The following is a 24,967-nucleotide window of genomic DNA, read 5'->3' as shown; positions in this document are numbered from 1 at the left end:
ATGAACCTAAGCAGATCCTGGTGTAGCACTCTGCTTTCTTCCTTTCTGTTGACCCCCTAAGCCCTATGTCACAGCCCATCCCTGTTCCTAAGTGTCAGCTGCCAATATCTAGAAACACTTTGTACCTGTAATCCCCAGTAACCACCATTAGGATCCTAGAAGAATTTCCTACCAGGCACCACACAGTCACCACACTTCCTAAGAACCAGAGAGGACAACAGAGTCTAAGGAACAAAATATTCACCCAACAAAGACAAAACCAGATAGCAACATGTACAAATACAATCTTCTCAATCCCAATGCCTAGACACTAGCATAAAAAACATAATTGAGAATAAACAGGAAATCCCTGCTCCATACTCTCAGCAATGTTTAATGGGATATTATCAATATTTTCTTTATGCATCACTGATACAGATTTAGCACCCCCAAATATTTCCTTTTGTCAGGTGTAACTCAGCTGAACCAATGGTTATTCTCTCCTTAAACTTCTTAAAATATGTAGTGAAGCTGGACTCCAATTTCCATGGTCTTCATCCTTAGATGCATCAGAGAAGAACTGACTCATGACTGTGAGTGAATAAAGGCGTGGAAAGGAAGAACAGAGAGTGAGTTGCCAGAGAACACAGGTGCCTTTGTGCTTAGCACTGTGTTCTCTATGTTGCAGACTCAGTTATCTTCTGGTGTTGATGAGGTCCCATGTATCTTGTGCTGGTTATTTTTTGTCAACAAGAAGGACTCTATATCCTGTCAGAGGGATGTGTGCTCCTTCATGTTCATTCTGACACTATTCACCCTAGCTGGGTAATGAAGAGTCTAGATGTCCATCAACTAATGGATGGGCAATGAAAATATGATATATATACACAGTAGAATATTATTCACTGGTAAATGACAATACAATTATGAAAATTTCAGGTAAATGAATGCATCTTGAATACACATTGAGTGATGTAACTCAGACCTAGAGAAAGAAACACTGAGTGTTCTTTGTCATATATAGATCCTACCTTTGAATCTTTAGATTTGAGTCATTCACTTGGAATAATAGACTCCAGGAAACTAGAAAAGGGTTACTGAGAGAAGGGAAGAAAAGTCTTAATGGAGGATATTGTGGTTGATTTTACTGTCAACTGGCCACAAATTAGAATCACTTGATATGGAGCCTCACCTGTAGAAGTGTCCTGATCGCCTTGGTTGATGGTGGAGGACCCACCCCGATGCCAAGGGCGGAACGGTCACTTGCCTTATACTGGCTTGGTCTTCCCTCTGACTGCAGGTTGATTTACCCTGTCTCTGCTGCTGATTCCTTCACTGATATCAGAACAAGCATTTTTAGGCTTCCATCCTGTCTTGTTTACTTGAAGTTTTCTCACAAGCTCTCAGAAATCTCTTCGTACAGCTTCCTTCATGGACTGTGTTCTGACGTTTAGTGTTTCATCACACCAACAGAGAAACAAAGTGTACAGATTACTTCTTAGGGCCTCTGACAGCAAACTTAGTATTTTGACAATGACTATTTACGCCAAACCATCTCTCCTATTACATGGCTTTTCCTGGGAAGAGATGAAGAGTTGTCTATTCAGACCAGATAGGACACTGATGACTGAATGAAAAAAGAAATACAAAGGAAAGGAAATGAAAGCAAAGCAAAGGCCATGACTGCTCCTAGGTATGGTGAAGGAGAAAGTTTACTGTAGATAAAAGGAAGGGCACAGTCAGAGGCAGGGACATCTGGGAGAGTCCAGAGCAGACATGACCAGACTGAGCTGGGCCATGTTGGGAGAGAGGGAGGAGAAGGGAGAGGGGAGAGAGGAAACCAGGTACAGCAGCTGGGAGGCCAAAGGTCCAAAAGGGGTGAATAGCCAAAATGTCTGGATTAATAGGGAAGAGCTGGGCTGGAGAGTTCAGGGTAGAGGGTGGGGCATATGAGCCATACCCTCTAACAGGTAGGGACTGAGGAATCCTGGGAGAACCTGGTGGACAGGTTCAGCTTTGATATGTTAAATAGGTATCTTAAACACTTGTCCTGGGTTTGAAACTGAACAATGACTAGCTAAAGAAGTGATCCCACCCATGTCAGGTCTAATGAGCCAGTAAATTTATTAACGTTGTATTAGAACTTTTTATTGCCCTCTGTCCTCCCCTTCAGACAGGCAAGCACATGAGGATAGCTTAGCAACCTGGGCTCCTCTTGGTTTGCGTTTAACATACAGTCCTTTTCTGATAATGCACTGGGCAACCTAGGACCTTCACCTGCATGCATTTTACTGCAAATCTTACCACAGCACCTACCATCCTAGGACATTACCTACCCCCTGTTGGGCTGCATGTACACCCCACTACAAACAATGGGCAGGATTCTCTGTCCCAACAACTTACCAAGATCTACCCTTTTTTGTAGTTTCTATGTAGCTATATCTGGGTATAGTGTTGTCATAATTAGGATTTTACTGCTGTGAATAGATGCCATGAACACTGCAACTCTTATAGGGAATCATTTAATTGTGGCTGGCTTAGAGTTCAGAGGTTTAGTTCATTATCATCAGGGTGGGAAGCATGGAGGCATGCAGGCAGACATGGTGCATGAGAGGTAGCTGAAAGTTATTCATCTGGATTGGCAGGCAGCAGGAAGAGAGTGAGACACTAGGCCTGGCTTGAGATCTGAGACCTCAAAGCCCAACCCTAGTGACACACTTCCTCCAACAAGGCCACACCTACTCCAGCAAAGCCACAACTCTTAATAGTGCCACTCCCTATGAGCCTACGGGGGTGGGGGGCATTTCCTTTCCAACCACCACAAGGATTGAGGAGGGTGATCACGTGGGCAGTCTCACTTTCATATATCAGCACCCACCTTAAGGACAACGCAACCAGTCCTATCAACTCATCGTTGGTTCTTCTAGTCCCTGTTCAAGGCATCAATTGTCTTGTATGATCTTTTCTTGGAGAGACACCAACAAATTTCTATTCGCCCTGTGTAGGCACCCATGACAGAACAAAAACAAAACAAAACAAAAAAAGTCTTCCGAGTCCAGCTTAGCAAATGAGTGACTTTATTAGGGCGAGGGTTGCTTACAGAAACATTGATCACTTAAAGACAGCTGCATCATTGAAAATCCCACCCCAGCAGCAGGGCAATGATTCACCACAGCTGCATCCATGGAGCTCCTTCAATGAGTTTACAGGCACCTCAGCTGGTTTGAAATCCCCAGTCCCACAGAATGCTTCTTGCTTATATAACCTTGAGGAGAACTTCGTGAATCTTATATATTTCTTTACTTTGTAAGTCTTGAGATTTTTATTTACTTCCCAAGAATTATTTTATTTTATATTTTCAATTTGTCTGTCTGTATGGTGTGTATGCTCACTTGTGTGTGGGCATGTGAGGCTTATGTTGGACCTCATCTTCAATTGCTTTCTGTCTTTTTCATCAAGGCAGGTGTCTCAATTGAACCAAGAGGTTGTAGATATACACACTCTAGCTAGCCAGCTTGCTTCATGGTTTCACTGTCTCTGCTTTCTGAATGTGGAAGTACAAGGTGGATGCCACACCCACTCACCATTTAAGTGGGTTCTGGAAATTGAGCTCTGGTCCTCATACATGCATGGCAATTGTTTTATGCACTGATCACAGAGCCTCCAACTTCCCGAGTTTTCATTAGAATGTTTTGATTAGGAGGAAATAGCTATAAAACACCTATTCTTATCTTTTGTGTGTGTATATGTGTATGTGTGTGTGTGTGCTTGTGCATGTTTGAGTGGTGTGTGTGTGTGTGTGTGTGTGTGTGTGTGTGAGAAAGAGAGAGAGAGAGAGAGAGAGAGAGAGAGAGAGAGAGAGAGAGAGAGAGAGAGAGAGAGAGTATTCAAGTGTGCAGGTGGAGTTGAAAGAGAGGAAGGTAGAGAATTGAGAGACTGGGGATTTTAAAGTTCTGACATAGTAAGACCCATGACCCTTATCTTTAGGTTTTTCCCATGGTGGTAGTTAATTGGCTGTTGTTGGTTGTTTTTTTCTCTTTTAGGGGCAGCTCCCAAATAAATCACACATGGAGGCTTGTTTTTACTTATGAATGATGGCCTTAGCTTGGCTTCTTTCTTGCCAGCTTCCCTTAACTTATTCCATCTACCTTTTTCCTCTGGGCTTTTCCCGTTCTCTTCTGTAAATCTTACTCTTATTCCGTGGCTTGCTGTGTAGCTGGGTGGCTGGCTCCTGGAGTCCATCTCCTTCTCTGTCTCCTAGCTCTCTCCCAGATTTCTCCTTCTATATATTCTCTCTGCCTTCCATCCCCACCTATCCTTTCTCCTGCCTTGCTATTGGCCAGTTCTTTATTAGACCATCAGGTATTTTACACAGACACAGTAATACAGCTTCACAGAGTTAAACAAATGCAACATAAACAAAAGTAACATACCTTAAAATAATATTCTATAACAATTGAGTAGTGTAAAGAAAATATGTCAGGAGCAGGAATTTATCTAATGACTCCCTGGTATTAACCATTTGATGTTGTCATGGTCAGTAGCTGTGGGTGAGTTGAGTTTTAACTAGTTCTTTTTTTTAAATGTCTCTCTAAGAAGAACTTTGGCATCTTCAGTCACCGTGTCAAGGAAAAGAAGGTGCATGTAAAAGGTTTTCCTAAAGTAAAGACCTGTAGCAAGGAGCCCACCATTAGCTGAGGCAAATTTCTCCAAACCTTTCAAAAACATTTCTCCTAATGCTTTTTCTTTCTTACTGTCCAACAAATCAGGAGATTTAATGATTTCTTTCAGTCGTTCAACAGACACTTGGGAATCCTTAGCCATGAATTCCAGGGATTCATCATCCACTCCAAAGAGGTCGCGATAATAGTTTAGCTTCCCCTTCAATTTCTCCACATCATCCCTGAGGATGCCCACTACAGGAACAGTAGCCAAAATTCCAGACTTGAAGGCTTCCAACCAGATCGTCTGCTGCATAGACTTGTGCTTTCTGTCAATGGCTGCCTCTGTGATATTAGGCAAGGAAAGCATAAAATTGTGGCGCTTTTCAGCAGGAAGATCCTTTATCAGGGTGTCCATCAGAGCTGGAAAATCATAGTCAGATAAATGGCTGTTAGAAATCAAGAAAATCTCTGGTGCTTCCATGTTATTCTGATGAAAGGTATTCACACAGTAGCTTCTGATCTTCTGCAGGATCTTTTCTCTGTCAAAGGTCCGTGGTTTGGATTTCTTTTCATTGTCTAAATCCATGTCCACCTTGGTTCTCACAAAGTAGTAATTCTTTCCCATAAATCTGATTGCTTTGGCAAGGTCTAGTTCAAGTTTTGTAAAACGTGTGGCAGAAACAATAATGAAGAAGTCATACTCTTGGAATTCCACTTTCTCCAAATAATCTTTTGGCGGAAATTTCATAGTTCCAATGCCAGGCAGGTCCCATAAATTCAAAGTTTTAATTTTGGGGTGTTTGTATGGCGTTCTCTTCATAGTTGTCTCTATTACTCCAACTTCAGCTGCACCTTCCTCTTCATGTCCAACCCCCCTCAGGGCATTGATGAAGCTGGACTTCCCTGCTCCAGACTCTCCTGTCACAGCAATGTTGATTGGGACATTATCGACATTTTTTAATGCATCACTGATTACAGAGTGTGCCCCCTGAATGTTTCCTTTTTTCAGATGTAATTCTATTAAACGGATGGTTTCCTGAGGAATGATTTTGTTTTCCAACTTAATCTTCTTAAAATATTTAGTGAAGCTGGACTCTAAATCTCCACTGTCTTCATCCTTAGATGTATCAGAGAATAACTGACCCATGGCTGTGTTGAAAAAGGGCCCTGAAAGAAGGAAGGGAGAGTGAGTTGCATGAGACTGAAGATGCCTTTGTGCTTAGCACAGTGTTCTCTGTGCTGCAGCCTCAGTTATGTTCTGATGTTGACTAGTTTCCATGTATTTGTGTGTCTTTTTTGTTTTGTTTTTGTTTTTTGTCAACAAGATAGAAGCTATAGTCTTATTGGAGGAGAAAATCTCACTTGAGGAACTGCCTCCATCAGATTGAACTAGGGGCACACCTATGGGGGCATTTTCTATATTGGGGATTGATGTGGATGGTCCCAGTCCACTGTGGGTGGAACACCCCTGGGCTGGTGGTCCTGGCTAATTTAAGAAAGCATTAATTAACTGTAGTTGGACTTTTTTTTTGTTGGGACCACCATCTCCCCAATTATGACATGGAGACTTATTATTAATTATAAAAGCTTGGCTGATAGCTTAGGCTTGTTTATAACTAGCTCATAACTAAAACTAACCCATATCTTTTGTCTACATTCTTTTGCATGACTTGGTTACCTTTACTCTGTACTGTTATGCTGCTTCCTCTTTGTGTGCTGGTGACTCTTTCTTTCTTCCCCCCAGAGTTCTCTGTCTGGCTGTCCTGTCTATCTCTCCTGCTTAGATAGTGGCCATTTAGCTTTTTATTAAACTAATCAGAAGGCTCCTTGCAAAGACGCATCTTCACAATGTACAAAAAGATTATTCCATAACATTGAACTATGGGGAGCAAGCCAGTAAACAATATTCTTCCATTGTTCATGCCTGTATTCCTGCAGAGTTTCTGCCCTGACTTCCCCCAGTGATGGACTGTGAGCAGAGTGTGTAAGCCCAAAACACTGTTTTCTTTTCAAAATGATTTTGGTAATGGAGTTTATAAAAACAATAGAAAGGAAACTAATGAAAATGTGGTATATCTACACAATGGAGTATTACTCAGCAGCTAAAAACAATATCATGAAATTTGCAGGCAAATGGATGGAACTAGAAAAAAAATCATCCTGAGTGCAGGGACCCAGACCAGAAAGATAAACATGGTATATACTCACTCATAAGTGGATATTAGAGGTAAAGCAAAGGATAACCAGACTACAATCCTCAGCCCCAGAGAAACTAGGTAACAAGGAGGACCCTGAGAGTGACACATGGATCTCCCTGTGCAGAGAAAATGGGTAAGATGTCCTGGGTAAACAGGGGACAAGGAGGGTAGAGGGAAATGGATGGGGAGATGGGAACATGAGGGATCAGGATGGTTGAGTTGCACACAGGATGGAGGGGGAGAGTAATAAAAAAGGTATCTTGATTGAGGGGGCCATTATGGGATTAGGGAAAAGCCTGTTGCCAGCAAAACTCCCAGGAAACCACAAGGATGACCCCAGCTAAGACTCCTAGCAGTAGTGGAGAGGGTGCCTGAACTGGCCTTCCCCTGTAATCAGAGTGGTGACTACCCTAATTGTCATCATAGAACCTTCATTCCCAATACCTGATGGAAGCAGAAGCAGAAATCCATAGCCAAGCACTGGTCCAAGTTCTGGGAGTCCAGGTGAAGAGAGGGTGGAGGAATTATATGAGCAAGTGGGCATCAAGATCATGACATGAAAACCCACAGAGACAGCTTACCTGAACTTGTGGGAGCTCACAGACGCTGGACAGACAGCTAGGGAGTTGGCATAGGACTGACCTAGGCCCTCTGCATCTGGGTGACAGTTGTATAGCTTGGTTTTTTGTGGGGCCCCTAACAGTGGGACCAGGACCTGTCCCTGATGCATGACCTATTTCCTGTGGTGGGATGCCTTGTTCAGCCTTGATCCAGGGGAGGAGCTTAGTCCTACAGCAACTTGATATGCCATGCTTTGTTAATTCCAATGGGAGACCTTACCCCATCTGAATGGAGAGGAAGGAGGAGTGGAAGGGGGGAGGGTAGAGGGAGGTGAGGGGGGAGGGAACAGGAGGAGAGGAGGGAGGGGAAACTCTGTTTGGTATGTAAAATAAAATAAAGAAAAAATAAAGGAAACTAGACCAAATTTCTACTAGCTCTCAATTAAACCCTTCATTATGGAATAATTAAAACTTAGGTAAAGTAATGGAAAATAATGGAAAAAAACTGCAAGAGTCCTCTAGCCAGCATCAACAACTGTAAAGACATGAACAACTGTGTTGCATCTAACCTGACTGCAGTATTGTATATGAAATTTAATGTCTTCTCCATCTGTGCACACTTTTTCAGTATGTGCCTTCAAAAGAATGGAAACTTAATGAACAGACATCTAGTTTCTCAAGCTGAAAAATCAAAATAATGAATGATACTTGACATCAGTGTTTAATCAATTCCAAATCTTTAATGATCACACAAATCTATTTTGTCTATTTTATTTATGTTTTCAAAGTATTTCAGAAAAAGAAGAAAAAAAGATTTCAGTAAGTACAGCTATTGTGTTTTTTTTGAAATGATTCTTAATTTTCCTAGATTTACTTTCCTTCTGTCTTTTTCATGACTTGGAACTCCTCTCCATGAAGAATATCAACTAGCAATAATAAAAACCTTCTTTACCCTTAAAGTCCACATTAAAATCCATTTCTTCAATACAACATTTCAGTGTCCTCAAGTCATCATTTAGATTCACTGTTTTCTGTTATACATTTTACTTTATGAAAGCAATCTAACTGTGCACTGGAGATATTGGTCAATTGGTAGAGAGCTTTCCCAGCATGAATAAGGCCTTGGGTTTAATCTTCAGCACCTCATCAAATGCATGTGTTTGCAGATCCCCATAATTCTGGTGTTCAGGAAGTAGAGGTAAGAGTGTCAGGACTACAAGGTCATTCTTGGTACACAGTGAGTTAGAGGCTAGCCTGGGCTACTTGAGACCATGTCTCAAAAAAAAAATGAATATCAAGTCCAATGAGATGGCTCAACAGGTAAATACACTTGCTGCAAGGCCTAAGGACCTGAGTTTGATTGCTGGGTATTTAACTAGCTCAGATCTCATATATCTGCCCTTTGTTCTCCACAAACCTGCCTACAAGACCTGCTATAGCAGCACAATGGACCTCACCATCAGTTAAGAAAACATCTTGCACAGCCTTGGTACAGCGGGGAAGGGCTTGGACCTTTCTCAGCTGAGTGTGCCAGGTTCTGCTGACTCCCCATGGGAGACCTTGACTTGGGAAATGTGGGGATGGGGGGGGCTTGGGGTAAGGCTGGGGGATGGGAAGTGGGAAGATGAAGGGGGGATCTGAGGTTGGTATGTAAATTGAATAAAAAATTTCTTATAATAAAAAAAAGAAAAAAGAAAAAAGAAAACAGCAATCCCCACTGTCACCATGGAGCCTCCTCTGTCTGTCTCACCCACATCAAATCAGTTTGTAGACTTGAGGTCTATTTCCAAATCCAATCACAATTGATCATTCCTCCCACATTATCTTCTTCAAGACTTCCTCAATTCCAGCTTTGATGATATCACCAACATTACTATATTTCCTGTGGTTGTTCTTGCAACAACATGGATGATCAAACAGCCACAGTTATCCCATTGACACTGAAGTCATACCATGTCAAGTCAATTCTAAGAGGTACCACAGGGATTCCTGTTTCAGTCAGGGATCATTCACTAGGTATCCAGCGCACACACTACATACAACACATCTTTGAACTCCATTATTACACGTTTGAAGCCGATGGTGTCTGAATTCTAGCCTCCCTGTTATCTCAGGCTGTCTTCTCATCTCAGGACTTTGTACTTTGTGACGGCTTCCATGTCTTTGTGCTCTACCCAGTAGCCACATGGCTGTTAATCACCTTTCTCTAGGTTCTGCGTCAGTCAGTCAGGATTCAGGATTTATGTTTACATTGTAAATATGTACCTGCCTCTATCATTCACCATCCTTTCACTATGTTTCAGATACAACAACCCTCATACACACTGCAGAAATATTCCATTACCTGAATCATCTATCCACAAGCATTTTAGGGAGAAAAATAAGAGACAAGTTAAAAAAACTAATCGTGTTTTTGCCAAAAAACAGTATCAAGGTCATTGGCTTTAGGTCTATCTCAACTTGAGTAATTAGCTAAGACTTTATCCACAAGCCTGTCCTGACTGCTTCCCACCAAAGCTCCTTAGCTTCCAAACTGAGGACCCTCACTCTTAGAGCATGTTCCCACTGTCTTGTTACCTATTAGCTCTTATGAGAAAAGATATGGTGAGGCTTAGAAGTTAGATCTGAACACTGCTTTCCACTTACCAGATTATCCTGTGTCCAGTGGATTTGCTCACTGTAGTTCAGCTACAGGAACCACGCTCCACTGCGCTCCAGTCTCTTCACTTGACACTCACCTCTGCTTCTTCCATGGAAAGCAGCAGGTTAAGGCAATTCTGCAGGACTTATACACTCTGCTGACTTCTGCCCCTTCCCTCTCAGTGTGTTTCGGCCAATCATCAAAGCTTATGGATCATGTTGTTTTTCAGAATCCCTGCATTTCCAAGAAGAAGAAAGAGAAAGTGGAACTATCGGCTGTTTTTCTTTCTATTTATGTCTTAGTTCCTTGGCAGCACATGGTGGACTGTCCTAAGATAATAAAGGAGTAGAATGTGGGCCTTGGAAACAGGGGGGGGGGGATCACAGAGAAGCAGTTCATATAAAACAGGAACACAAACTTTTAAAGACAATTTTTCTGCTCCCTGACTCCACAAATGCAGGTTGAACTGATCACACAAAACATTGTCTATAGTCCTGTGAAGATGTCAGTTTTAATCTCATTCAAGACAAAACTCATTTTCTCCCCTCTGACTACAACTTTATTTTCTCATGATTGTAAATTCATGTTCATTAATTCTTGTCAATCTCAACTACCCTGTCTATGCTGGTTGGTCCAGCTTGGGCTCAACAGGTCTTACACATGCTGTCACAATCATGGTGAGTTCATATGAGGAGCTGTCCTGCTGTGTCCTGAAGACACCATTTCCCTGTCATCATCCACCAACTCTGGCTCTTCCAGTCCTTTCATTCCTTTTTCCACAGCCATCCCTGTGCCTTTGGAGGTAGAATTAACATCTTCCATTTAGGGCTGGATATTCCCAGTGTTTTGTTCTCTGAATCTTGGCCAGTTGTGGGTCTCTGGACTGATGATCATCTACTGCAAACACAAGCTTCCATGATGAGGGTTGAGAGATGCCTTAGTCTATGGGTATAATGATAACTCATTAGGAGGTGACTTAATATTATGTCCATTAAGTAGAATAATAATAATAATTCTCACTTATGGTCTATGATCTGTCTAGCCTTAGGTTCTTGCCCAGATACAGGTTTCATCTTGTGGATAAGCTATTAAATCCAATCAGGAAGCAGTTGGTTACTCCCAAGACGTTTTTGCCATGAGTACACTGGTAGGTATGTCTTGTCTGACCCATCATTATTCTAGCTCACAGAGTTCACAGTTCCATATGATTTGCATAGGCCTTTGATCCTTGGGGGACTCTCTGATCCTTGACTGTCAGACAAGATTCACATAGGGCAATAAGAGAAACAAAAGGTGTGGTTAAACACAGGAAAGAGGAGGGCTGGGTGCTGCTGCTCTCTGGAACCAGGCCAGGAGCTCAGCAGGGAGGCACTACTCCATCCCTCCATTTTAGAGACAGTTTCTCAGTGAACCTTGGGCTTGCCAATTTTCTAGACTATCTTCCCAGTGATGCCCTGAGATTTTACTGTCTTTCTATACCTCCTAGGACTGGGATTAAAGTGCTGGAGCTATGGGTAGTGTGAGCTACCAATGTGGGTGCTGGGAACTGAATTCACGACCTCTGGATGGGAAGTATGTGCTTTTAACTATTGAGCCATCTTTCCATTCAATTAAAGATTTATTTTTATAATATTCAAATTATTTGTCTTTGTGTGTGGGTATGGGCTTGTTAGTACAGGTTTTTCTTTCTTTTATTCTTTCTTTTTTTGAGATTATAATTTAGTTTCAAATTTCTCTCTTCCTCTTTCTCCCTCTAAGACCTCCCAAATTCATAGTCTCTTCTTTAATTAATTGTTATTGCATGCATATATGTACATATATAGGTATATATTTCCAAATGTAACCTGTTCAGTCTGTATAATCTTACCTGTATGTATGTTTTTATGGCTGACTATTTGATACTGGACAACCAATAGGTGTGCTCTACCCTGGGGAAAACCACCTCTCCTGCTCTCAGTTTTCCTCATTTTGGCTATAATTTTTTTGTGTAGGGTGGAATCCTCACAGGGTTTTCCCTGTTCAGTTTGGCACGTTTATCCATTATCCTTTCTCAGCTCACCTGTGGGCAGTCATGGTAGTGAGACAATAGCCCACTAAGTCAAACTAGTGCTGCCCACGTGCCCATGGGTGAAGAAGGTATCATTCATGGGGACTAGGGTGACTACCATGCGCCATCCCGCTGAAGAAAACTGACTCTCCCTCCCTCAGCATCTACCAACTGCCTATGGCTCCACAGCTAAAAGTGGGTTCCATTTCCCTTTGCATCACCATGACAGAGTGTTGACTGGCTTGAATTTGTGTGGATTTTTTTCCCCCCAGCAACCACAGATGCTGTGAGCTCAAGAGTACAACTGCCCTGTCATGGAAGGAAGACAATTTTACAGCTTCCCTGTTCTCTACTTTGCTGTGCTCCGTTAGCTGTAAGGGTGGAAGGAGTATGGAACAGATGTTCTATCTAAGGCTGGACACTTGCAGAGCCTCAGTCAGCCGCTCTGTGCATCTCTTCAGGGATATGAGGTGTGCTCAGTGGGTAAGAGAGTGTGAGTATTCCTATCTCATACTACTTGTTAGAAGAACACTGACTGTTAAATGTTTAAAGTTTCACGGAACATTTAAACCATACAAGTTTACAAAATCTAACACGTCTTTGATGACAATGGTAAACATTGATGTGTAAGTAAGCCTCAGTGTGAGGGTGTCTTTGTTACTGAGGTATTTCTTAGAAACTGGAAGATAGTTAGATTTTTTTTTTTTCGGTTTTTCGAGGCAGGGTTTCTCTGTGTAGTTTTGCACCTTTCCTGGAACTCACTTGGTAGCCCAGGCTGGCCTCGAACTCACAGAGATCCGCCTGGCTCTGCCTCCTGAGTGCTGGGATTAAAGGCGTGCGCCACCACCGCCCGGCAGATTTTGTTTTTTAACCCAGTTAGCTAATCTTAATTCTGTTACTGGTGAATTGAGGCAATATACATTTAAGATAACCATTGAGAGAGGTTTGCTAAATTCTTTATTTTTGGTTATTACTCTAATTTGTTAGATGAACCCTGCCACCCCACTTTGTTTGCTGATTCACTATGATTCATTCCTCTGAAAGTCTCTCTTGTTCATCTGCTCCCGTAATGGACTTGTTTTCTTCCCTGTGCTGTCATGGGTGAGACCGTTCTTTTCTTCTCTGTGTATAGTATTCATTTAGGTACATTCTTCAATACTATATTCATGGCCATAATTTGTAGAAGGTCACTGCAAAGGCCAGGCAGGGCTGGCAGAGTAATTGTCCATGTGAAGCAAGCAGGAAATCTGGTTTAACATGACTCAGTAGCTGGCGTTGGTTCAGCCTTCTAGAGTCTGACATCAGATAGTGTGTTTTAGGCATAGTTAAGCTCAGCACAAGTTTGGAAAAAAGTGTCCTGAATAATGAACTCAGTCCCATGTGTACAACAATACTTAAGCCATATTTACATTGAAACTCTTTACAAAATGCATATGGCATCTTCTATAAAGATGGGTTCTGTTGATTCAGACACAGTGCTCAAGATACGGGTGTAGGGAGAAAGGCTGAGACAAACATAAAAGTCTGTAGGAGTCAGGAGTAGCTTGGCCCTACAGATAGGACAGAAGTTACCTAGGGTGTTGTAAAGTACATGTGACATCTCTCATAATAATGGATGTTTATTGACTTAAAAACAGTGCTCAGGCCGGGCGGTGGTGGCGCACGCCTTTAATCCCAGCACTCGGGAGGCAGAGCCAGGCGGATCTCTGTGAGTTCGAGGCCAGCCTGGACTACCAAGTGAGTTCCAGGAAAGGCGCAAAGCTACACAGAGAAACCCTGTCTCGAAAAACCAAAAAAAAAAAAAAGGAAAAAAAAATAAAAACAGTGCTCAAGGTAAAGGTCTGGTGTCATGGGCCATGATGTAAGTACAGCAGGTGACAAATAGTGTTCAGATGTCAAACACTACAAGAATGGTCTGTGATGGAGGAACCCTGTCAGGCAGGACCTGCAGGGACATGGACCCTGGAAAACCAGTTGCTCCTGTTTGTAATTTCACATGTGCAAAAACAGGTATGGTATCTCTCAATTGCAATGAATTTTCATGTAATGTGTACCTGTAATCTCAGGATTACATTTCAATTTTATGGGCACATGTATTTGTGGATGATCAGGAGGATGACTTCTTCTCACATTGTGTTATTCTGGTAAGTAAAACAAGCTCTCATAGTTCAGCAAGTGTTTCACATCATGCTGAGAAACTTAGAAGTCTGTTCTCTATCATTAGCTTACTGATAGTGCAATTGGGCCAGACAAAGTGTCTCTGTGGATAAATCACAAGCAGGACTTTCACAGATTAGACTCAAGGATGAAATTACAAAGGGCCTGGCTTTGTTGAATCAAAGTCCCTCAGAGACTTGAATTGCCCTGAGCTTCCCCTACTAGCAGCTGATAACAAGACTCATAGCATTCACCTGTTCTGACCCTTTAGTAATTAATATTTGGCATGAACATTCTAACCTCAGTTTATGATATAAAACTCAAGCTTCAATTAAGTAACTGTTTATTATTTAGGTTCCAAATAACAGCTAATCAATTAATCAAGTTGAAAGAGAAATAGTCCTTATGTCTAGCTAACAGTGGATGCTCCTAGCCGGGAAAGTGCCATGCACCATGTCTTGCCATGGTGAATGGGTTTGCTCCTTATTGTCTCTCAAGGAATGTGCTATTGACCTTGAGAGGACTTTGTAACTTTTCTTATTATTGCAAAGTCTCTGCTGTTAAAAATGTAGATAGAGCAGAGAGGGAGAGAGAGAGAGAGAGAGAGAGAGAGAGAGAGAGAGAGAGAGAGGGAGGAGGGAGTAGTTAGAGGATGAGAGCTGAGAAGAATTAGAACTGAGAAAAATTAGAGCTGAAAAGAAGCTGTAGAATTAGGGCTGAAGAAGAAAAAAAGAAAATTACCCTCAGAAAATATCTGAATTTTTTCCCCCTCAGAGAGATAGAAACTTATTTCTAAAAACTTTCAGACAAAAGTTTGATGTTCTAGAAATATCTCTCAGATAAAAATTCCTAAGTCTTACTTCACTTCACTGTGGATCATTTCTCTGAACCCTGTTTGTATAGCCTTGGAGATGGACTCCATGGCACACTTTAGTTGAGGGAGGAAAAGTCTGGGATAAGCAAACATAGTATTCTGGGGGCTTAAATTGTGACCTGGCCCTACACATAGCCCAGATCACCAGGCTATTAACTATATCCATTCTCAGATTTCTGGGTAACAAACCAGTATACATCTCTCCATTGAAGAAATAATCCTGCCTGTATAATACTCCTGGTTTTTTTAGTGCTTATCTGTGAGCACAAGGACTCCTTCCCTTTACAATAACTGTCTGAATTTGCTCCTGTATTAAAACATTATTATTTTTCTGCCAATTTTAAAAGATAGCTTTGTGGATACATTGATATTAACTGACAGTTGTTTAGATTTCAGGTTTGAAATACACCATTCCACATTTTCTGTCATTTATGGTTGCTAAGGATATTTGATGTAATTTTGACATTTGTCTTTTTGAGTTGGGATTTTTCTCTACAGCTTTAAATATGGCTAATATTTTTACTTTTTTTGTGTATGGCTTTGTTACAATTTTCTCCTTTTGGGTGGACCAAGCAATGTCTACTCTTCCTCATAAGGTAACAATGAAAAACTATTTTTTTCAGAAAAAATGATTCCATCAAAGTTCACCCTCAGAGAAACTTTCAGCAAAGTGCCAGGATATGAGGTTAACACACACACACACACACACACACACACACACACACACACACACACACCAGTCTTTCTATATACCAACTGCAAACAAATTGGAAAAGAAATTGGGGAAATAACCCATTCACAATAGTTTTTTAAAAAAGAAATATAGAAAAAGAAGTGCTATGGAATAAATCTAACCAAGGCCATGAAAAACCTTACAATGAAACCAAAGCATCTAAGAAAGACATTGAAGAGACACTGAGAGGTGGATTAGAAGAAGCAATATTGTGAAAATGGCTGTCTTATTGGAAGCTACCTACAGAGTCAATGGAATCCCAATGAAAATTCTGATGTCTTTCTTCATAGAACTAGAAAAACATCTTAAAATTCATATGGAAGTACAAGAGAAACCCCAACAGCAAAAGCAATCCTGAGTAAGAAGCATATTGTTGGAGGTATTGCCATGCCTGATTTCAAGTTACACTACAGAGCCATAGTAATAAAAACAGCATGGTACTGACATAAAAACAGACTCATACATCTATGCTATAGAGCAGAGACCCCAGCTACAAGGCCATAAACTACCACCATCTGATTTTCCACAAAGACACAAAAGAAAAATCAATCGAAAGAAAAGAGCACCTTCAACAAACAGTGCTGTGAAACTGGATAGCTACATGTAGAAGACCAAATTAGATTCTTATCACTCACTCTGCACAAAAACCTGCTCCAAGTGGGCTAAGGACCTCAACATAAGATGCCTTTGTGCTTAGCACTGTGTTCTCTATGCTGCAGCCTGTTATGTTATGATGTTGACTAGTTCCCATAGGTGTTGTGGTGGTTCTTTTTTGTCAGCAAGACACCAACTAGATTATTCTTGGTAGAGGAAGTCTCAGTTGAGAAATTGCCTTCATCAGGTTGACTACAGACAAATCTATTGGCCATTTTCTTGATTGAGGATTGATGTGGTTGGTCTCAGGCCACTGTGAGTGGTACCATTCCTGGGCAGGTAGTCCTGAGTTGTATAATAAAGCAAATGACCCAACTATGGAGAGCAAGCCATTAAGCAGCATTCTCCATTGTTTGTGCCTCTGCTCCTTTTTGAGTGTTTTTTTCCTAACTTCCCTCCATGATGGGCTGAGATCAGAGTGTATAAGCCCCCCAAACTCTTCTCTACCAAAATCCTTTTGGTCATGCTGTTTATCACAGCAATAGAAAGCAAACCAGGAAAGGTATCTACTAGCTCTCAACTAAACCTTTAATTATGGAAAAATTAAAACTTAAAAAAGGGAATGCAATATAAAAATCTGCGTAAGTCTTTTAGTTAGCATTAGCAATTATCAAAACACAAACAACTGTGTTTCATCTATCCTGACTGGAGTATTCTATATGAAATCCAAGGTGTCTTCTCCATCTGTGCAAACTTCCTTTAGTGTGTGCCTTCAAATGAATGGAAAATTAATCAACATACATCTAGTTCCTCAAACTGCAAATAAGTAAAAATGAAGAACAATTGACATCAGTGATTAATCAATGCCAAAACTCTAATGATCGCATAAATCTTTGACTGTTTTATTTTTGTTGTCAAAAGATGTCAGTAAATCTAGCTATTATATTTGGTTGAAATAATTTCTAATTTGTCCAGTTTTACTTTCCTTTTGTCTTTTTCATGACTTGGAACTCATCTCTATAAGAAATACAAACTGGCAGCCCATCTGGACCAGAGGTGAGTGCCTGGGTTCATACCCAGAGAGGCCTGCCCCTAGGTTCCATCCTTGGGCACCAGCCTTCTGGGGAAGACCTGCCCAACTTGGCCCTAGGTTCTGGCCATTGGGCAGGACCCCTGGGAGGGTTCCCCTTCTCTAAGACCCCCGGTAGACCCTGCAGTCTACACGCCCTGCCCCCACACCCATCCGCCCGAGACCCCCCCCCCCCCAACTTCCTGAATTGGAGACCAGCCCCAGCACCCACCTGGACCAGAGAGGCTTCCTGAAATGCCAAATCTGATTAAGACCAAGAACGAATCCACAAGGAGATGGGCAGATGTCAAGGCAGAAGTACATACAACAAAATAAAGAACAATACAGCAACAACCTAGCCCTTCTCCAACAGCAAGACCTGAACATCACAAAATGGAAGCAGTAGAAGAAAGCAACCTTAAGAATAACATCATGAAGATTCTAGAGGCCTATAAAGAAGAAATCACAAATGAAATTGAGGAACAGACAAACAAAAAAAATGGGAAGAATGCTATAAAAAACTAGAAGAAAAGACAAATAAAGCAGGAGAAAACAATAAATCCCTGAAAGAAAACCATGAAAAAGCAATGAAACAGATGAGGGAAACAGTCCAAGATCTGAAAAGGGAAATAGAAAAAATGAAGAAGACACAAACAGAGGGAAGGCTGGAAATAGAAAATCTGAGTAAATGAACAGGAACTACAGATGCAAGTATAACCAACAGAATGCAAGAGATGGAAGAGCGGATCTCTGCAGTTGAAGATATGGTAGAAGAAATAGATTCATTAGTCAAAGAAAACACTAAAGCCAACAAAGTCATGACCCAAAATGTCCAGGAAATTTGGGATACCATGAAAAGACCAAACCTATGAATAATAGGGATAGAGGAAGGAGAAGAATACCAACTCAAAGGCACAGAAAATATATTCAACAAGATTATAGAAGAAAACTTTCCCAACTTAAAGAAGGAAATGCCTATGAAGATACAAGAAGCCTATAGAACACCAAACAGACTAGACCCCCCCAAAAAAAGTCCCCTCGCCACATAATAATTAAACAACTAAACGTACAGAATAAAGAAAAGATATTAAGAGCAGCAAAGGAAAAAGGTCAAGTGACTTATAAAGGCAAACCTATCAGAATAACACCTGATTTCTCAATGGAGACTTTGAAAGCCAGAAGGACCTGGACAGATGTAATGCAGACACTAAGAGAGCATGGATGCCAGCCTAGACTAATATACCCAGCAAAACATTCAATCACCATAGACAGAGTGAACAAGACATTCCAAGACAAAGCCAGATTTAAACAATACTTATCCACACACCCAGACCTACAGAAAGCACTAGAAGGAAAATTCCAACCTAAGGAAGTCAGATACACCCTCGAAAACATAGGCAACAGATAACACCACAGCAGTAAACCCCAAAGAAGAGAAGTACACACACACTACCACCAAAAAAAAAAAAAAAAAAAAACAGGAATGAACAATCACTGGCCATTAATATCCCTTAATATCAATGGACTTAATTCACCTATAAAAAGACACAGGCTAACAGAATGGATAGGAAAGCAGGACCCATCTTTCTGCTGCATACAAGAAACACACCTCAAATTCAAAGATAGACACTACCTAAGAATAAAAGGCTGGGAAAAGACTTTCCAATCAAATGGTCTTAAGAAGCAAGCGGGTGTAGCCATCCTAATATCCAGCAAAATAGACTTCAAACTAAAATCAATCAAAAGAGACCAAGAAGGGCATACTTACATACTTATCACAGGAAAGATCCACCAAGATGAAGTTTCAATTCTGAACATTTATGCCCCAAACACAAGGGCACCCAAATATGTAAAAGAAACATTACTAAAGCTTAAATAACATATAAAACCCCACACATTGATAGTGGGAGACTTCAACACCCCACTTTCACCACTGGACAGATCTGCCAAATTGAAACTTAACAGAGAAATAAAGAACTTAACTGATGTTATGTCTCAAATGGACTTAATCGATATCTACAGAACATTCCATCCTAACAAAAAAAGAATATACCTTCTTCTCAGCACCCCAAGGAACCTTCTCTAAAACTGACCACATACTTGGCCACAAAGTAAATCTCAACAGATACAAAACAATTGGAATAACCTCCTGTGTTCTATCAGACCACCATGGCTTAAAGTTAGATTTCAACAACAACAAAATCTACAGAAGGCCTACAATCTCATGGAAACTGAATAATGATCAACTGAATCACCAATGGGTTGGAAGAAATAAAGAAATTAAAGACTTCCTAGAAATCAATGAAAATGAATATACCACATACCCAAACTTATGGGACACTTTGAAAGCAGTGCTAAAAGGGAAATTCATAGCACTAAATGCCCACATAAAGAAATTGAAGAAATCTCACACTAGTGACTTAACAGCACACCTGAAAGCTCTAGAATAAGAAGAAGCAAACTCACCCAGGAAGAATAGACACCAGGAAATTATCAAATTGAGGGCTGAAATCAATAAAATAGAAACAAAGAGAACAATACTTAAAATTAATGAAACAAAGAGTTGGTTCTTTGAGAAAATCAACAAGATAGACAAGCCCTTATCCAAACTAACCAAAAGTCAGAGAGAGAGAGAGCATCCAAATGAACAAAATCAGAAATGAAAAGGGAGACATAACAACAGACAATGAGGAAATCCAGAGAATCATCAGGTCATACTTCAATAACCTCTACTCCACAAAACTGGAAAATCTAAAAGAAATGGATAATTTTCTGGATAGGTACCACATACCTAAGTTAAAACAAGGCCAGATAAACTATTTAAATAGTCCAATAACCCCTAAGGAAATAGAATCAGTCATTAAAAGTCTCCCAACCAAAAAAAGCCCAGGACCAGATGGTTTCAGCACAGAATTCTACAAGATCTTCAAATAAGAGTTAATACCAATATCTTTAAATTGTTCCACACAATAGAAACAGAAGGAACATTACCAAACTCCTTCTATGAGGCTACAATTACCCTGATTTCTAAACCAAACAAAGATGCAACAAAGAAAGAGAACTACAGACCGATCTCCCTCATGAACACTGATGCAAAAATACTCAATAAAATACTGGCAACCAAGCTCCAAGAACACATCAAAACAATTATCCACCATGATCAAGTAGGTTTCATCCCAGGGATGCAAGGGTGGTTCAACATACGAAAGTCTGTCAATGTAATACACCATATAAACAAACTCAGAGAAAAAAAACCCACATGATCATCTCACTAGATACAGAAAAGGCATTTGACAAAATCCAACACCCCTTCATGATAAAGGTCTTGGAGCGATCAGGAATACAGGGAACATACCTAAACATAATAAAGGCAATTAACAACAAGCTAACAGCCAACATCAAATTAAATGGGGAGAAACTCAAAGCGATTCCACTAAAATCAGGTACAAGGCAAGGCTGTCCGCTCTCCCCATACTTATTCAATATAGTGCTTGAAGTTCTAGCCAGAGCAATAAGACAACATAAGGAGATTAAGGGGATACAAATTGGAAAGGAAGAAGTCAAACTTTCCTTATTTGCAGATGACATGATAGTATACATGAGTGACCCCAAAAATTTGACCAAGGAACTGATACAGCTTATAAACACCTTCAGCAACATAGCAGGATACAAGATCAACCAAAAAAAAAATCAGTAGCCCTCCTATATACAATTAACAAACAGGCTGAGAAGGAAATCAGAGATACATCACCCTTTACAATAGTCACAAATGATATAAAATACCTTGGGGTAACTTTAACTAAGCAAGTGAAGGACCTGTATGACAAGAACTTTAAGTCCCTGAAAAAAGAAATTGAAGATGTCAGAAAATGGAAAGATCTCCCATGCTCATGGATAGGCAAGATTAACATAGTAAAAATGGCAATCTTACCAAAAGCAATCTACAGATTCAATGCAATCCCCATCAAAATACCAACACAATTCTTCACAGAACTGGAAAGAATAATACTCAACTTCATATGGAAAAACAAAAACCCAGGATAGCCAAAAGAATCTTGTACAATAAAATAACCTCTGGAGGCATCATGATCCCTGACCTCAAGCTCTACTATAGAGCTACAGTAATAAAAACAGCTTGGTACTGGCATAAAAACTGACATGTGGACCAATGGAATAGAACTGAAGAACCTGACATTAATCTGCACACCTATGAACATATAATTTTTGACAAAGAAGCCAAAACTATACAATGGAAAAAGGAAAGCATCTTCAACAAATGGTGCTGGCATAACTGGATATCAACATGTGGAAGGTGCATATCTGTCACCGTGCACAAAACTTAAGTCCAAGTGGATCAAAGACCTCAACATAAATCCAGCTACTCTGAACCTGATAGAAGAGAAAGTAGGAAGTAGTCTTGAACACATTGGCATAGGAGATCACTTCCTAAATATGACACCAGTAGCACAGACACTGAGAGAAACAATCAATCAATGGGACCTTTTGAAACTGAGAAGCTTTTGTAGAGCAAAGGACACGGTCAACAAGACAAAGCGACAGCCTACAGAATGGGAAAAGATCTTCACCAACCCCACATCTGACAGAGGGCTGATATCCAGAATATATAAAGAACTCAAAAAATTAGACATCAAAATGCCCAACAGTCCAATTAAGAAATGGGCTACAGAGCTAAACAGAGAATTCTCAACAGAGGAAGCTAAAATGGCTCAAAGACATTTAAGGAATTACTCAACATCCCTAATCATCAGGGAAATGCCAATCAAAATGACTCTGAGATACCACCTTACACCTGTCAGAATGGCTAAGATCAAAAACACTGAAGACAGCTTACGCTGGAGAGGATGTACAGCAAGGGAACTCTCCTCCACTGTTGGTGGGAATGCAAGCTTGTACAGCCACTTTGGAAATCAATATGGTGCTTTCTTAGAAAATTGGGAATTAATCTCCCCCAGCTATACCACTCTTGGGCATATATCCAAGGAATGCTCAATCATACCACAAGGACACATGCTCAGCTATGTTAGTAGCATTGTTTGTAATAGCCAGAACCTGGAAACAACCTACATGCCCTTCAACTGAAGAATGGATAAATAAAATGTGGTACATATACACAATGGAGTACTACTCAGCAGAGAAAAACAATGACATCATGAGGTTTGCAGGCAAATTGATGGATCTAGAAAAAATCATCCTGAGTGAGGTAACCCAGACTCAGAAAGACAAACATGGTACATACTCATTTATAGGAGGATACTAGATGTAAAACAAAGGATGACTAGATTCCTACTCACAACTCCATGGAGGCTACCTAGAAAACAGAACCCTAAAAAAGACACAGGGATCGCCCAATGACAGAGAAATGGATGAGATCTACATGAGCAAACTGGACATGGGGGAGTAATGAAGGGCAAGGGTCGAAGGAAAGAGAGCTTAGGGAAGCAGGAGACCCCAGCTGGATCAAGAACAGAGAGGGATAACAAGGAAAAAGAGACCATGATAAATGAAGGCCCCATGGGAATAGGAAGAAGCAAAGTGCTAGAGAGGTCCCCAGAAATCCATAAAGATACCTCCACAATAGACTGCTGGCAATGGTTGAGAGAAAGCCCTATCTGGTGATAGGATGGCCAAACATCCTAACTGTTGTGCTAGAAATCTCGACCAATGACTCATGGAAGCAGATGCAGAGATCCACAGCCAGGCCCAGGTGGAGCTCTGGGAGTCCAACTGGCGAGAAAGAGGAGGGATTGTATGAGCGAGAAGTGTTGAGACCAAGATTGGAAAAAGCACATGGACAAATAGCCAAACTAGTGGAAACACATGAACTATGAACCAATAGCTGAGGAGCCCCCAACTGGATCAGGCCTTCTGGATAAGTGAGACAGTTGATCAGCTTGAACTGTTTGGGAGGCACCCAGGCAGTGGGACTGGGACCTGTCCTTAGTGCATGAGCTAGCTGTTTGGAACCTGGGGCCTATGCAGGGACACTTTGCTCAGCTAGGGAGGAAGAGACTGGACCTGCCTGGACTGAATCTACCAGGTTGAGCTGAATCCCCAGGGGAGTCCTTGCCCTGGAAGAGATGGGAATGGGGGATTGGCTGGGAGGAGGGCAGGGGAAGGAAGAAGGGAAGACAGGGCAATCCGTGGCTGATACGTAATATTAAATCAAAGTATAAAAAACCCCCAAAAAACAAAAAACTACTCCCTCCCTATATGTCCCGATTTTTCCTGAAAACTGAAATAAACGATTACATATATATATATATATATATATATATATATATATATATATAAAGAAATACAAAGTGGCAATAATATAAAACTTCTTTACCTTTAAAGACCATGTTAACATCCATTTATTCAATATAATATTTCAGTGTCATGAAGTCATTATTAGATTTAATAGTTTCTTTTAATTTTTTTATATAATGTGCTGTATATAAAATATTTTTTTCTTGTGTGTGTGTATCCATGTGAGGAGGCATTTAGTCAAAGTCAGATATTGTCCTTTATTGCTCTCTACCTTATTCAGGGTCTCTCATGAATCTGGAGCTTAGTGTTTCACCTAGACTGGATATCCAGCAAGCCACCCAGCACTGGGATTACAGGTGCATGCCAGCATGCTTGGCTTTTATGTGGGTGCTGGGATTTGAACTCAGTTCCTTATGCTTGCACACCAAGCTCTTTACCCATTGAACCAATTTTCTAGGCCTATTTTTTTTTAAGAAAAGAAGACAAGAGTAAATCAAGATACTACTAAAATTAAAGCTGAGTGGAAAAGGTGGGAAACAAAATGAAAAAAAAAAGATTTGACAGACTCCGCAAGTTCCAATTGGATCAAGAGATGAGTCTTTGTTCTCCTAGCTGATCATCCCAGCCTCTAGGCTTTAGGCCCAGGGTCAGAACCTGTGCCTCCATACCTGTACCCATTGCAGCCCCACTTGCAGGCCAGAAGGCAGGACTCCTGCAGGGAGGTCGGACTACCACCATCCTCCGTGGGACCCTGTAACCTGCAAGCACCATCCCACCTCCCAAACCCACCCATCCTCCAAGACTGCAACTGCTTCCTGAGACAAAGACTCTACCAGCTCTGATTGGGCCAAAAGCTGAGTCTTTTTTTCTTAGCTCATCACCCTAGCCTCTAGGCTTTAAGCCTAGGGACACAACTGGCATCCCCATATCCCCAGGCAGAACTCCTGAAGGCAGTCCTGTCTACTACTCCCCCAATGAACCCTGTAACCTACAAGCCCCTCCCCATCCCAAAACCTACCCACCCTCCAAGACCACAACTGCTCCCTAAGACACAGTCTCCAAAAGCTCCAATCGGTCTGATTAGACCAAGAGCTCCAATTGGACCAAGAGCTCCAATTGGACAAAGAGTGCTGATTGGACCAAAAGAGGCTCCCTCAGACACAGACACCATTTGCATTCAT

The 24,967-nt window shown here is 41.0% G+C and overlaps 1 protein-coding gene across 1 annotated transcript; it reads right to left on the bottom strand.

Annotated features, from left to right (window-relative positions):
• Nucleotides 1-3,901: 3,901 nt before the first annotated feature.
• Nucleotides 3,902-10,274, bottom strand: LOC131895874 (interferon-inducible GTPase 1-like). Its single transcript, XM_059246431.1, has 2 exons — nucleotides 10,048-10,274; nucleotides 3,902-5,810 (listed from the first exon to the last, which is right to left on the bottom strand). The coding sequence occupies exon 2, from the start codon at nucleotides 5,788-5,790 to the stop codon at nucleotides 4,546-4,548; it is 1,245 nt and encodes a 414-aa protein (XP_059102414.1). The 5' UTR covers nucleotides 5,791-5,810; nucleotides 10,048-10,274; the 3' UTR covers nucleotides 3,902-4,545.
• Between the last annotated feature and the right edge of the window lie 14,693 nt (nucleotides 10,275-24,967).

The sequence above is a fragment of the Peromyscus eremicus genome, chromosome 19 (genome assembly GCF_949786415.1).
Source record: "Peromyscus eremicus chromosome 19, PerEre_H2_v1, whole genome shotgun sequence".
Classification (NCBI taxonomy): domain Eukaryota; kingdom Metazoa; phylum Chordata; class Mammalia; order Rodentia; family Cricetidae; genus Peromyscus; species Peromyscus eremicus.
Note: the sequence above shows the minus strand (reverse complement) of the source record. Positions and strands in the feature narration are given on the sequence as shown.